The sequence below is a fragment of the Leguminivora glycinivorella genome, chromosome 19 (assembly GCF_023078275.1).
Source record: "Leguminivora glycinivorella isolate SPB_JAAS2020 chromosome 19, LegGlyc_1.1, whole genome shotgun sequence".
NCBI lineage: Eukaryota > Metazoa > Arthropoda > Insecta > Lepidoptera > Tortricidae > Leguminivora > Leguminivora glycinivorella.
In genome coordinates, this window is record NC_062989.1 from 6,250,916 (window position 1) to 6,266,418 (window position 15,503).

Consider the following 15,503-nt stretch of genomic DNA (forward strand, 5'->3'; position numbering starts at 1 on the left):
TTCATACAGTATACAATTTAAAAAAGTCACACATTCTTATTTTTTTGTTTTATTCCGTCTAAAAATGTTAAAGTAGATCAAGTAATCGCATTTTCTATTTTAATTTACTAAAATAAAAGGCTGACAAACTACTTTGAACAACTCGTACCGCTAGATGGCGCTAGTAAAATTGTTGCCGCTCCATTGTATGGGAAACGTCAGAAACTGCACGTATTAACTCTAGAGTTTATATAGTATTTGATGTTAGTCACCTCTATAAATATCGACGCCAGCAAAGTTCCATAAATATGTATACATGTTATTACCGGCCGATCCATTCTTGGCCAAGAACCCGCCGCTCGGGTTCATATTCCTTCGAATTTGGGGAGCTTAGTGTTGAATGTAGGCATATTTTTGACACTTTCAGATGATATTTTCAGATGTGACCATAGAGTCGGTTCGGAAAGTCGAGAGTCGTGAAATGTATGGGGGTCCAATACATTCCACGAACAGACTACCTACTGGGATTGAAAATATTGGAAGTTGCATGTAAAATTAAATTTCGATTCGAGGAAATGTGATTATAAATCAAGGTATTGAATAAACTTGCCTTTAAATTTAATTCTTAGTGCAACCTCCATTGTTACTAAAAGTTTCTTGAATATAGAACTTTAGATAAAACTACATATTATCAGATCAGTTAACTAGATTCTGGTATCAGCAAAAACGGAATTATTACTGTTTAAAAATATATACCTAAAAAAACGCCACGCTATCTATTGAAACTAACAATGACTTAGTTCAGTTTTTTTGTGGCAGGAATTTTACACTTCAAAATGTAAGTAACATAAAACATATCAGAACTCTGTAACTGCTCCAACTTGTCACTTAATGAAAAAGCATTTTTAGGCATAATTCTGGCAAAAATAGCTTTAGAAAATAATTTCATGTTCTTTGAATACTTACCAACAACTATTTTGATAGACTTTGTAGTTAACGTCTTAATAAAATAAATATTAGTAAGCGAATGACTAACATAAAAACAGCTTATAAATAGTTAACAAATATTTACCTAAATGAATGAAATTATTTTGTTGTTGATCTTGTTATACCATTTTCTTTTTGCATTTGATATAAACGAAACGGATTCGAGCGACATATAACGAGCGATCGACTCTATTTTTAAGAAAGACAAACTTTCTACTTGTATTTTTACAATACATATAAAATTGTCAAACGCGATTGCTCCAACTACAGTTCTAACGAAGTTTCATTCTATGTAAATATTCTAAACACCTTACTGACGAAATATCCTGAAGTTATAATGAAATTAAGAGTCAGGAATGCAGTGTGCATTTTATTTTTATAAGATATAGATTATGTTTAAGTGCAATTACTTCTTGTTACTGTAAATGAAATCCTTACTCTTTATTTACTCTAAGCACAATTACTTTTATTAGATAATAGACTCAAACCTTTTTTGTATGTTTATCTAAGCCATTATGTAAAATACTATATGAAATATTATTAAACGTCTTTTGACGAACCCATTGTTGTTTTCTATACATTTTTTCATAGGAAATACGGCCAAAAGGAATAAAAATAAGTACACAGTTAAATTTCTTTCTATTATTTTTTATTTTCAGTTTGATTTTTTTCATTAATAAGATTATATTACAATATAATAATAATTATAATGATAATAATTATTAAAACTACAAGTCGATTGTGTTATTTAAATATATAACAAAAAATAAAATGAAAACAACAACGGCCGGCACCGGCCTTGTCTCACCTCTGTCAAATATTGCTAACTACCTATCGGTGATAAGATAAACGACTATACAATGGTAAAATATAAAAAAAATCATTTTACAATGTACATAATAATACGTGATCGCTAACTACGAGTTTGGTACTTCTATATCGTAATATTTAGTAATTTGTTGAAAGTCGTGAGGGTTGGAGGATGATAAACGTCTAATTTGAGAACAGCTAAGGGTGGGGGTTGAACAGGAAAGAGCCTACGCGACTATACTCACGCCTTTTGCCGATGCACCAGGGATATCGCGACTGCACACGTGTCATGTAAATAAATAATAATAAATTGTGTGTCAATATCGAGTATAATAGGTCCTTGTCGCATGGCATTAGGGCTGAGCACTACCAGCGAGCCACTATGTCCCTAACGTCTGCCGGTCTACTGCTCCAAAGCGAAAATACAGCTTCTTACAGTTCAATTCCGGTGTGCTTCGGTTCAAAATGTGATTGACTTTAGTCGCGTTCTAAAACGACTTAGCATCATTAAATATATCAGATATCACGAATGGAAAGCAGAGACCAAAAGTGGCGGTGCATTGATTAGCTATACTTTAATTTAAACGACGAATTTTGATGTGACTAAATGTGGTTCGTCCGGAGTCCGGAATCCATCTCTACGTTTCGCCCATGTTGGCCTTATTGTTATGTACAGTCAGGATGACGAGCGGGGTAAGGCTGTGTCTAGAGATTATTGTCATTTGGTCAGTTCAGGAGGGGAAGCTAGGTTTGTAAAGTTCTCGAGGGTGCCAAACGCCATACCTAATAATTACTCGATCCACAAGTTCATGGCGTCGTGCACTGAAATTTGATTAAATTATCGCAAGTCTTTTTCAAATATTTTACGAATTAAATATCTACTTCGCTTAGGTCGTGAGTCAGTTGTCTAACTAACCTTCCATAAAATAATACAAGTTGTCACGCCGTGTGATGTTTACAAGCGTTGTGGGAAGAAAATAAAACGAGATATATTTAAAATATCATAAACTAAATTTGGATGTTTATGACTAAAATCGGCGTTAAATTAATTATATCAATCGTCTATACATACATGACTGGTAAGCTTAGTTGACAATACAATAGTTATTAGGACACTAAATAAAGAAAATAGCACTAGAGCGGGCCGCTCGGCCCGACGCCTCCACAATATAATGTACACACACGCGCACCTTACAAAAGTAACCAACTATGTATAATAGTTACACATATATTATTGTTCTCTATATACAAACGCCGAGCCCTCTGCCCTACGGTAAGGCAAACACGTGCTTGCAGTACAAACGTCGTATAAATACTTTATTATATTTACAAACTCAATCGGCAGTCGGTTACACTATTCTTTGCTGAGCACCTGCGTTTTTGTAACGTTTTAATAAAGCATTAAACAATTAAAATCTAATAAAGCGAACACGGTGCCAGTCGCACCGTCACAAAGATCCCTAGATATAAAACTAACTCAGGCAAAAGCATATCAGTTCAATCGTTAAAGAATTTAACTTACAATAAATTACATGCAAAAATTGTTCCTAAAGTAAAAACTAATGATATGAATATTATAATTTTGACTATCTAATGTTTGTTTTGTTTATGTTCCGTTCGTTGGCTCGGGCGGGGCTCGGGTGGCCTACGACTTCTAATAATGCCAGGCTACACTTCAAGCGTAGCTTTCATCAGCGCAACGACTCTCCGACTACAAACGTTATCTTAAAATATTTCACAAGATCATGGTATTTTTCGATATTTACTTACTCTTCACAGAGTAATAAGATTCAAAAATTACCTCAACCACTGTAAACTTAGTAAACTACGTATCGTACATACAAGTAGATCGTACTAAGTTTTTAGTTCAATCATGCCCTCTACTAGGCCGGGCTCCGTTGATCTGACGCATTTAAAAATATTGCTTTTTATAGATGGACGGTCTAATCGTATCCTAGTAAAATTGAATTTAAGAAAACAGTATTAATTTTCTTACGACTAAGAGATCGTTTATAGGTTTAATCCGAATGGTTTTATTCACAAAACGGAGTCGAGACACCGAGTCGGCCGCGGGGCCGATATCACATCGTGCAGTATCACGGGCCTCGCCGCGTGAGCGGCAGCGAGGAGCGACTCGCGCCGGGAGACCAACGGACCCGTCCTACGCGTATAATGTCTAATATAAAAGCGTTTCATTCTCACACGACTGCACAATTTAAATATCAGCATTCTGTCGGCACTCACATCACACACGCGCCGCGGCCCCGGCGGGAAGAACGCGTACATCACTCGCGTACGCGCTAACTATACAATATTAGAAACGGAATAAACCTGTAATATATACTCTAAAAACTAGTGTTAGAATAAACGGATTGTCCTATTTAACCGGGGCGGCGGCGTCGCAGCCATTAAGATACAATTATTTAATTATGGAGTGCATAAACTTAAATAATGTAGAATAGGAAACGCCCTCCCGAACCACCCTCGACTACGAATACTGCGCACTTACAATTGGAAGACTTAACAAAAAACATCATAATCACAAACAAAGCGGGGGGCACCGTCGCCCGACGGCGTAACAATTTGGAATCGCCATTTTTAAACTTAGATATTACCATTTCCACACTCTTTTCAAGGGAGGGCTGGACAGTCTCAGTTAAATGGGGACATCTACTATGCTCCTGCCACAAGCGCACATGCGAAATAAAACTATAGGCCTCGGCCGCCGACTCGATAAACACCTACGACCGCCAATAAAACTAGGAAAAAAAAAATGTCACTTCGCTAATAATAACTGTCCGCAGACAGGAGAATTTGGCAAAGAAGGGGTGTCGGATCACATCACACATCCTTTTCTGTAGACTCGCGGGTGTGAATTGCGCCGACACGATATAATGGCAACAAGATACCTCAGCTTCTGGCATGCGCACGCGTGTGTATGGTGGGCGGAGCGGAGTGGTGTATCACTGAACCGCGATTAGTTTGGGATCTCGATAGCTGTCACTTGTTTGACGTACGGGTATGGCAAACCTGTGATCGCTAGTTCCAGTCCCATGACGGTAGGATGATAGGTTCGGGGTTAGAGCGAGCCGGCGGGGAAGGAGGCGGAGGAGTTGGAGTGCGCGAGCGAGAGCATGGAGCCGGACAGCGACTGCTCCTCGTCGAACCCGTCCCGGCTGCCCTCCGCGATCGCCATGGCGCTGTGGAATAAACATTCATTTTTAACCCCGGCGCAAAAACGACGGGGTGTTATAAGTTTGACATGTCTGTCTGTCTGTATGACTGTTTGTCTGTCTGTGTCTCTCTCTGTGTGTGTGTGTCTGTCTGTGGCATCGTAGCTCCCGAACGGATGAACCGATTTAGATTTTGTTTTTTTTTTGTCTGAAAGCTGAGTTAGTCGGGAGTGTTCTTAGCCATGTTTCATGAAAATCGGTCTACTATGTCGCAGTCGGGGGTTTTTTCAAAATTTTAATTTTAATAGTATGCCGTGAGAGGCCTTGTATGGTGTATTACACGATGTTTTTAAATTAAAGAAAATTAACACCTCCAGCAGGAATCGAACCTGCAACCTATTGCATTGCTGGAGCAAACTGTCAGGAAATAGAACCCCCGCATTGCGGGGCTTCGTCGATATGCGTAGAGATTTCACGGCCGATATTAAGATCGACCATTGACATCTTGAGATGTATTTACCTGAAGCCGAGGCGGGCCGACTCGTTGTCGAAGTGGTCGAGCTCGCGCTCGTGGCGCTCGTGCAGCATGCGCGTGCGCTCGGCGCGCTCCGCCAGGAACTGTGCGCTCTCCATCTCCATCTGACACACAAACATTACATTTTCTAAAATTATTACAATGACAGTGAGGACACAGACCACGACAATGGTCTAAGCGCGACAGCGGTGAGCGGCGTCCATACATTAGAGCGAGACACAGCGATGGGACTTTTCATTCGCACGTTTGGTTGCCGCTCACCGCTGTCGCGTTTAGACCAATGTCGTGGCTGGGCCGTTACAGTGGTGATAGTACCGAGAAGACTAGATTTCAATGGTTAGCTGAAGCAGGGTCATGAGCGTGAAACATTCCGACGAGTCAGCTTTTGTAGTTTTAGCAGGCCTCACTGAAAATCAGCGTCACGTTGTGTGTCCTAGGACTCACATCGGGACATCAAGCTGAGTGAGGACCTATTAGCTCAATTAACTGTTGTGTTGTAAATATTGATCGTCCTTACTATGTACTTACCTTTGCGCTAATAAATATTTCTTTATCTTATCTTTATCTTTATCTTTATTTATAATCAATATCTTCCTCAGTATGAGCTATTTATTTATAAGACCGAAGATGAAAGTTTTGAGGCCGAAAACCACGATCGGCGATATGATTATAGGAGATATAAAAACAGCAAGCAAACGCTACAATCAGTACAAGGTACGTAGCTAAATGCATAAATGCTCACAATAATATCGTTATCGTAGGTATCTCTGTCGCTCTTCCGTATTGGCGCGACAGAGCCAGACTGCGTTTCGATCGGCGTCTAGCGTCCTACCCTGTTGCGAGCATTTTAAAACCAGACGTTTTGCTAACGGGTCTTTGCGTTTATTCGAATACGAATATTCGGCCGAACATTACGTAAAATAATTTGATTTGTTCCCTAGTTGTCCTGGCTTAGAATTAAAAACTTTTGAATGATTGGTAATGGGTATTTTAGGCCCCTATAATTTAGTGCATAAGAAAATTTTGGTTTTCGTTTCTTTAGCTTCGTTATTTTTAATTTTTTACCAAATTATTGTATTTATATTTTAACGCATTTTTAACTCCCTTTGGTAGTTCCTTAGAATGCTGAAGTAAGATGTCATTATAGTAAACAGAATTTAATATAGAAAGCATAAGCAATATTTCAGAACATTATAGAAAGCATAAGTTGTTTACGAAATAACTTACGCTATTTGTTTACTTTGTTTATTCGGTAATTGTTCGGCAATGTAACCGAACTATTCGGCCGAATACGAACATGGCCCATCTCTAATTATAACCATTTCTGAGGACGGTACCTTCTGCTCCAGCAGCGCCCTGCGCACGGCGACGCGCTCCTCGAGCTCGCGGCGCTCGCGGTTGCGCTGCGCCTCGGCCTGCATCTTGCTCTTGCTCTGGTACGCCGTCAGCATGTCCAGCTCGTGCTCCAGCTGCATCTTCAGCTGCTCGCATTCCATCTATAACAAATTTCATTCATTACATTACATATTCAACGAACACGCCATGAAAATCTAAGGGTGTGTTTGCTTTGAAACGTAAGCTGTGCACGATTAGGCGGTTCACTCAACAAGGCACATCACGAGGAATATGGCACGGCAAGTCGGACGAGACAGCGCGCGCGGCGCATCTTTCTCGTCGGAGAGACCTACCTCGGCTGAGGTACGTCTACGATGGACGTTTCACGCACGAACCTACTTGACGAATTTCAGAAGGAAAGCGATAACGTAGGGCGTGCACGCTCGAAGTACCCTCATCCGTGAGGATTATTGTAAGTTGAAACAAGTTAATAAACACTTATTGTTCCTAGGCCCCTGTGGGCCCCCTAGGGTTGCAAATAGAAAAAAAAATCATTTTTTTTTTCAGAATAATGAAAAAACCAAGCACCATGGTTTTTTTTCTCAATATGGTTTTTTTCAGATGAACAAATAATGCGACAATAACGGTTTTTCGTGATTTGTAACGTTTCAATAACAATAATGTACATTTAATTCGATAAACATTCAGTATGCAAACGTTTATTGGGGAATCCGCCGGATGCGGCGTGAAGCGTGGAGAGGCAGTGGTGTTGCCAACAGTAAATAGCGACAACTACTAACTATAGATTGTGTAAATGTTAGTTTTATAAAACCAGAAATTAAAGTTATTAAATTAAATTCGTTTAATAGTTAACATAAAGTCTAAAAAACCGTATAAAAGTATTAACTGTTTTGCAAATTTTGAGATTTCGTCCTTAAGAAACTGTTTTTTTTTCATGTTTTTTTTTTCAAGCCAGAAGAAAATTGTTTTTTTGGAACCCTACCCCTGTCGTTCCTAGATCGAATATTTTCCAGAAACAATGGTTATCTATCGTTATCGCTATCGTTGACGATCGGCTTTGTTCAACAGTGCCTTGAAATTTCACAAGTATTCTAAAGAACTTTAGAACTATCGTTACCATCTGGCTCTCGTCGAGCCGCACGGTCTGCTTCTGCAGCATCTCACTGATGCTCTGGTCGTACTGCTCGCCCAGCAGCACCAGCTTGCGTCGCTTCTCGTCCTTCAGCGATTTTATCACTTCTTTTTGTTGTTCCTGTAAATACAACATTTATTATGATGATACTATTCTGTAACCCGTGTCAAGAGTCGAACGAAAATAATGATTGTACACAACACCATTACAAAGTGCCTGTGTTCATTAGTATGTTACACAACATACTTTCAAATCCACACTTTGTTCTATCAAAGTCGGTGCAGATTTAGCGCTGCTTTAGACGGTACGGGATCCCGCATGCCAGTTGGACGTAGTGTAAGGAAAATGATCCAAACCACAAAAAAATGTCAAGTTAATTTAAACTTTCTGTCAATATTAAAAGTCATTCATTTCAATGGCAATTTTTGTGGATTGTTTTTTGTGGACCCTTTTCCTTCACTACGTCCAGTTTAATTACAATGCGGCATTTGATCAGCTGGCCGAATTGGATGTACTTGTACCCTCAACCGTCGTCAATCTAACTAAAATCGCATGCGAGTTAGCGCACCGTGTACCTAAATGAATTCTTCACATATACCTACTGTGTATTTTAATGAATACGTTACTCCATATTAAAACCAACTATTAACAACGGAAAATTAGCTTAACCGTATGTCAATGTAATATAGTTTCTGTTTAAAACATACCTTGGCAGTCATCTGTAAAATCTGCGCCTTAAGGGCCTTGTACTGACGCGTCTGGATCTTGCACGTCTCTCGAAACTGCTTGCGAATCTGCATCTCTTTTTGCTGGTGAAACAAAAGAATCGACTTCAATTCATTGTAAGACACTTAAACATCTAGGCCTGCTATGTTGTAGTAGAAAGATAGTTCTTTGAATATATAGAAGTAGTAGCTTACGAGGACGTAAGACGTTAAAACGTATACATACTTATGTAAGATATTATGGTAAAGCTTATAAATGGTTAAATTTTAACATTGATATCTCAAACAGGGTAGCAATAGGTAATTAAGCAGGTCCATACAGAGAGACGCAAGTCGCGAGGCAATGCTCTAGTTCGGCAAATGGCTAATGCAGAGTTGCAGACGTGTCTTGGCCGAGGCAGCGACCTGTCTCTCTTAAACCGTGGCAATGTTAAACGACGTGCCTCTCTTTGTGTGGACCCGTCAATTGGACATTACATGTTTGCAGTGAATCTGCGCAAGATGCCGTGTCGGGGGCCAAGAATCATTTTGAGTTATCGCGCCAACCAAATGAGCTTTTACTTCTTTTAGTAAGTGCATGTCGTTTTCAGAGGATATGGAGCCATTAAATGATACCTTGAGGCTCTTGGGTTGCTGCTTGAGCTGCAGCGCGTGCTTCTTGCGCAGCTCGTGCTCGGCGCGCGCCATGTACTCGCGCTGGTTGGCCAGCTCGGTGGCGTGCTGGTTGCTTAGTTGCTCCTCTCTGTCAACAGAACGTTTGTTTAGTCTTTTATATGCTACGATATCGTTAAACTTATTGGAATGGATTGAGGCTAGGGATGTGCGATTTCGTATGTTGCTTAGTAGCGCTTATTTTTTGTCTGGTTGAATAGTTAGTAGGCCTTACGTAATCGATGTAAAGGAGAAACGGAGGTCTAATTAAAGGCTCGGCATACCAAACCAAGAAATTATCGTAAGCGACCTATACCACGCGACCAAATATCATAAGCGCCTCAAGAATTCACGGCGTTTACGCGTTTCAGTCACGAGATTTATACTCCGAGTCTATGGTTGTCAGAGCAACAACTTTGTGCCGGTTCCATAGATAGTGTCAATAGTACAATGGGCCAGTTACCTTAACGCGTGCACGCCCTTCTGCTGTCTGTACTCGAGCTCCTGCGTCTTCTCGTGATGTCGTAACAGCATGGCGTGCGCCTGATCTAGTTGTTGTTGTCGTTTGTTCAGTTCCTGTGCACAAAGATGTTATGTAAGTTAGAATAGTAAAAACATTTTTCTCCCCATGAGGAGTAGGTGGTTATAAATTCCGTAAAAACGACGAGATAGACGATCTTGTGGCTGCACTGCATTATACTAAAGCCTCAAGCCCCTTCAAGAATGAAGGAGATTCGCAGAGCGAAAAGAGCAGTACGGCAGGACAGTCGGACGTTTCAAGTATAGCTGGAACGATGGTGTTGAAACGATCGCTAATTTTAGTACTTAGGCATTCCTACTCATTAGCATCATACAGAGAGGCTCGTCGCGAGACAATGTGCTCGCGCGGCAATTGTCCAATATAGACGCCGAGGCAAACTGCACGGCCGTGCAAAACGCACGCACTGCCTCGTCCGTGCCATGTCGACCATAGCATGTTTCCGGGCTAGGAAATTGCCTCGCTCTGTGCACCCGCACCCGGCTATTTGGGGTCGCTGTGTCATTAAGTACTAATAGTAGTAGTAGTGTTGTTTGATATTTGCCAGTCGCTTTTCGGTGAAGGAAAACATCGCGAGGAAACCGGACTAATTCCAATAAGGTCTAGTTTACCCTTCGGGTTGGAAGTTCAGACGGCAGTCGATTTCGTAAAAACTAGTGCCTACGCCAAATCTAGGGATTAGTTGTCAAAGCGGACCCCATGCTCTCATGAGCCGTGACAAATGCAAGGATAACGCAAGGAGGATGAAAAAAGTAGTAGTAGTGTTTATTTACCTCTCTCAGTAGTTCTTGCTCCTTGTGGTGCGCCGCGAGCATGCGCCTGCGCTTGAAGCGCCGCAGTTCTAGTTCCAAATACTCGCGTTGCGAACGCACTAGTCGGGCCTCTTCTGCCGCCTCCGCTTGTTTTAGGTTATCTTTTTGCGACCTACAAGAATAATTAAAAGGTTATAACATAGTTACATTACACAATCAATCAATGGTCAATTGGTCACAAATAGTCAAGAAACGCCAATGTGATTAATTGAATCGCCAATGGAAATAACAACTTCAAGTGCACTTCACACATCAGATACCTTGTGTACCTATATGGAGGAATGTGAATTGCAGCTGACAGCAGCTGCAGTGACTGAATTGATAAGTGCACTGTGACCTATTTTTCTATTGTAACTTATTATTCGTCGGTAAGGAAAGTTTGAAACATTTTTAAATTTTATGTATATACCTATTATGTATATACCCATAATGATATTAAAATAAATTATAGATAGATAGATAAAAATCTTTATTCTTCTCATTATTACATGGCTCTAATGGCAAACAATTTTGAAATTTATGTATACATACATCGTTATTATTTAAAAGTAAAGTTAAGTAAATAGAACATGCAGAATTAAAGTTATATGTAATTGGTAACATGCATTAAACTAAACCCTAAACGTATACAAACAGACACTGTAAGGTATAAAAATAAGTTGAGCCATGTGATGGTGCGAAGAAGAGGCGCTGACTCAGCATCAAGCTGCGGAGACCCGCAGCGCTGGTATTCTGTCAGAACCGAAAGAGTAGTGACGCTAGGTGTGCTGCACAGAGTGAACCACAAGCCGACTTCATCTGCTCGATAGGTATAAGACTGGAGGTGTGGTATTTATTTAAGGAGATAGGGCAAAAATTGGATATGACTAGGCATTTATTTATCTTAAGTATTTATGTATATATTATCTAGGTTAGGTGTAGTTTTAGTGGTGCAGGCGGTTTACATTGTAAGTAAAAGGCTATATATAAAAAAGGTTTATATCAATAAAGTTTCAAGTTCAAGACCATAGTTTTTGTAGTGTAAAGATGTGCAATTTGAGTTTTTGTTTAAAATACGGTTTAGACTTAATTCTGCGTATTGGTGGTGGAATATTGTTCCAACACTTCGTCGCTTGGTACTTGAAACTTCCGCGAAAAGATTGAGTTTTGTGAGATGGGATGGCTAAGACTAAAGCACGATTCGCTCTGATTTCATGGGATGAAGAGCAGAAGGCTAACTTTCTGTGAAGGTACTTTGGGGTTTTTAAATTTATGACATCGAACATTAAACAAGAAAGTAGAAGATCGTAGCGAGATGAAATCTTTAAAATGTTTGCGTTATTTAGAAATGGTGTCACATGTGTACGTGGTGGAATTTTAAAAGCAAACCTAGCGCAGGCATTTTGCACTCTCTGAAGGAGACGTCGTGACCGTTCGAGAAGACATGGCCAGTAGGTAGTTAGACAGTAGTTTATTTTAGATAGAATGAGGGCCTCACAAAGTCTCATTCTCAGATCCACGCTAAGGAAGTCGCGGAAATTGTAGAGAACCTTCAATCGATAGAAACAGTTACGGGCTAATTCGATAACGTGCTTTTCAAAACGTAGGTTACTATCGACAAGGAGCCCCAAATTACGCGCCTCGGTGACACATGCGACATTGACATTTTCAATTGCGATTTTAGGATTACACTCTGCAATTTTTTCAATTTGTTTATTTGATCCTAAAATCATAAATTTAGACTTAAGTGGGTTAAGAACCAAACAATTTTTGGTGGCCCATGCATTGACCCGTTCTAGATCCTTATTAATTTTTGATACCGCTTGAGATGTATCAGATGGTTTAAAAGACAAATGCATTTGGAGGTCATCAGCGTATAAATGAAATTTACAGTGTTTAATACACTGAGTGATATCCGCGCTATATAAAATAAACTAGTTTTTTAAAGGTGCGCGGGGCCCGAGGGCCCCGCGGTGTTCTTTTTTTGTTTTTGTGCTTTGCTCTTCGTGTTTTGCTTATGCTTTTGCTTTTTGTTTTTGTGTTTTGCTTTAGCTTTTTGTTTTTGAGCTATGCTTTTTTGATTTATTGCTTTGCTTGTTTGCTTTTTTGCTTTAGCCTTTGCGTGCTTGGGAGCACTCTCTGCCCGCAGCTCGGCCTGCGGCCTCGCGTGCTTGGGAGCCTGTCAGACACGCTCCGGGCCTTCGGCCTCTCCGCGTAGTTACTGTGGGGGTTGTAGGGAAGTTGGAGCTTAAACACGACCCAATAGTAAAAGTGTCTTGAGAAGCTCACGACGGGCCTGCGGCCTGCGGCCTCCGGCCCGTCGTTTCGCTTCTCTAAGACACTTTTACTATTGGGTCGTGTTTAAGCTCCAACTTCCCGGTCCGCCGGCGAGCCGATCAGGGACGCTCCGGGCCTTCGGCCCTACGCGGAGCTCGGCCTTCGGCCTTCGCTGGGTTTCGAAGCTCCGCGTCGGGCCTTCGGCCCGCCGCTTCGCTTGTTAAGGTACTTTTTGTTATTGTTTCGCTTGGGAGCACAGTCTGTACGCAGCTCGGCCTGCGGCCTTCGCGTGCTTGGGAGCACTCTCTGCCCGCAGCTCGGCCTGCGGCCTTCGCGTGCTTGGGAGTCTCTCAGACACGCTCCGGCCTTCGGCCCTCCGCGTAGATACTGTGGGGGTTGTGGGGAAGTTGGAGCTTAAACACGCCCCAATAGTAAAAGTGTCTTGAGAAGCTCACGACGGGCCTGCGGCCTGCGGCCTCCGGCCCGTCGTTTCGCTTCTCTAAGACACTTTTACTATTGGGTCGTGTTTAAGCTCCAACTTCCCGGTCCGCCGGCGAGCCGATCAGGGACGCTCCGGGCCTTCGGCCCTACGCGGAGCTCGGCCTTCGGCCTTCGCTGGGTTTCGAAGCTCCGCGTCGGGCCTTCGGCCCGCCGCTTCGCTTATTAAGATACTTTTTGTTATTGTTTTGCTTGGGAGCACAGTCTGTACGCAGCTCGGCCTGCGGCCTTCGCGTGCTTGGGAGCACTCTGCCCGCAGCTCGGCCTGCGGCCTTCGCGTGCTTGGAAGCCTCTCAGGCACGCTCCGCGTAGTTACTGTGAGATTTGTAGGTAAGTTGGAGCTTAAACACGACCCAATATTAAAAGTGTCTTGAGAAGCTCACGACGGGCCTGCGGCCTGCGGCCTCCGGCCCGTCGTTTCGCTTCTCTAAGACACTCTTACTATTGGGTCGTGTTTAAACTCCAACTTCCCGGTCCGCCGGCGAGCCGATCAGGGACGCTCCGGGCCTTCGGCCCTACGCGGAGCTCGGCCTTCGGCCTTCGCTGGGTTTCGAAGCTCCGCGTCGGGCCTTTGGCCCGCCGCTTCGCTTATTTAGATACTTTTTGTTATTGTTTTCTTGGGAGCACAGTCTGCACGCAGCTCGGCCTGCGGCCTTCGCGTGCTTGGGAGCACTCTGCCCGCAGCTCGGCCTGCGGCCTTCGCGTACTTGGGAGCCTGTCAGACACGCCCGGCCTTCGGCCCTCCGCGTAGTTACTGTGGGGATTGTAGGATTTGTACGGAAGTTGGACCTCCGGCCTGCGGCCTCCGGCCCGCCGCGTCGCTTTTTAGACACTTTTACTTATATTTTCTTGCTTGGGAGCACTGTCTGTACGCAGCTCGGAACTTGGACCGGAGCAATGACCGTCGGGCTGTAGAACGCTACCTCAGGCTGGTAGGGAAATTTGACTTTGTCCCCTCTCGCCGCCGTTTTTGACTTTTCCAAAAATTTTTTTTGTCATTTCTATTTTTGGCCCCCGCTCTTACCACGTGCCAAATTTGAACGCGCTCGGACCGAAAATAAAAAAAAATAATTTCAAAGTCGGCCATTTTGAAATTTTGTAAATGCCATTCGATGGACCTCAGATAACTGTACAACATTAGTTTAAGCACTATTAACCTTTTTCCTACCGTTACGGAGCTATGGGGATTTTAAAAAAAACCTCCATACAAACTGGTAGGGAAATTTGACTTTGTCCCCTCTCGCCACCGTTTTTGACTTTTCCAAATTTTTTTTTTCTCATTTCTATTTTTGGCCCCCGTTCTTACCACGTGCCAAATTTGAACGCGCTCGGACCGAAAATAAAAAAAAATTTTCAAAGTCGGCCATTTTGAAATTTTGTAAATGCCATTCGATGGACCTCAGATAACTGTACAACATTAGTTCAAGCACTATTAACCTTTTCCCTACCGTTACGGAGCTATGGGGATTTAAAAAAGGACCTCCATACAAATTTCAATTGGCCTTCAAAGGGCGCCATTTTGAATTTTTCAAAATTTTCTTTTTGTATACTAATCTTGGGGTGGCTGTCTACCCGTGTGCAAAATTTCAGCGCGCTCGGACCATTTTGAAATTTTTCAAAAAAAAAAGTCGGCCATTTTGATTTTTTTTTAATGCCATTCGATGGACCTCGGGTGACTGTATAACATTTGTTTGAGCACTTTTCACTTCTTTGTACCGTTACGGAGCTATGGTAATTAAAAGAAAAACCTCCATTCAAATTTCAATTGGCCCTCAAAGGCCGCCATTTTGAATTTTTCAAAATTTTCTTTTTGAATACTAATCTTAGCGCGACCGTCCACCCGTGTGCCTAATCTCAGCGCGCTAGGACCATTTTGAAAATTTTCAAAAAAAAAAGTCGGCCATTTTGTTTTTTTTTTAATGCAACTTTTTTCTACTCGGATACCTGTATGACATTTGGTCGAGCACCCCCCGGATATCTCTTACGGTTTAAAAGTTGCCATACAAAATAAAAGTGGCCAGTTTTCCCACATTTGTAGCACTTTTCAATTT

General features: G+C 41.9%; 1 protein-coding gene across 1 annotated transcript in view; it reads right to left on the minus strand.

The window, feature by feature from the left end:
• Positions 1-114: 114 nt before the first annotated feature.
• LOC125236574 (serine/threonine-protein kinase Tao-like) overlaps positions 115-15,503 on the minus strand; it is a 57,015-nt gene continuing 41,626 nt past the window's right edge. Inside the window, 8 exon segments of the mRNA XM_048143425.1 lie at positions 115-4,976; positions 5,470-5,588; positions 6,822-6,980; positions 7,958-8,092; positions 8,680-8,781; positions 9,313-9,439; positions 9,812-9,924; positions 10,660-10,810. Of these exon segments, the coding sequence (XP_047999382.1) occupies positions 4,856-4,976; positions 5,470-5,588; positions 6,822-6,980; positions 7,958-8,092; positions 8,680-8,781; positions 9,313-9,439; positions 9,812-9,924; positions 10,660-10,810 (1,027 nt within the window). The 3' untranslated portion in view covers positions 115-4,855.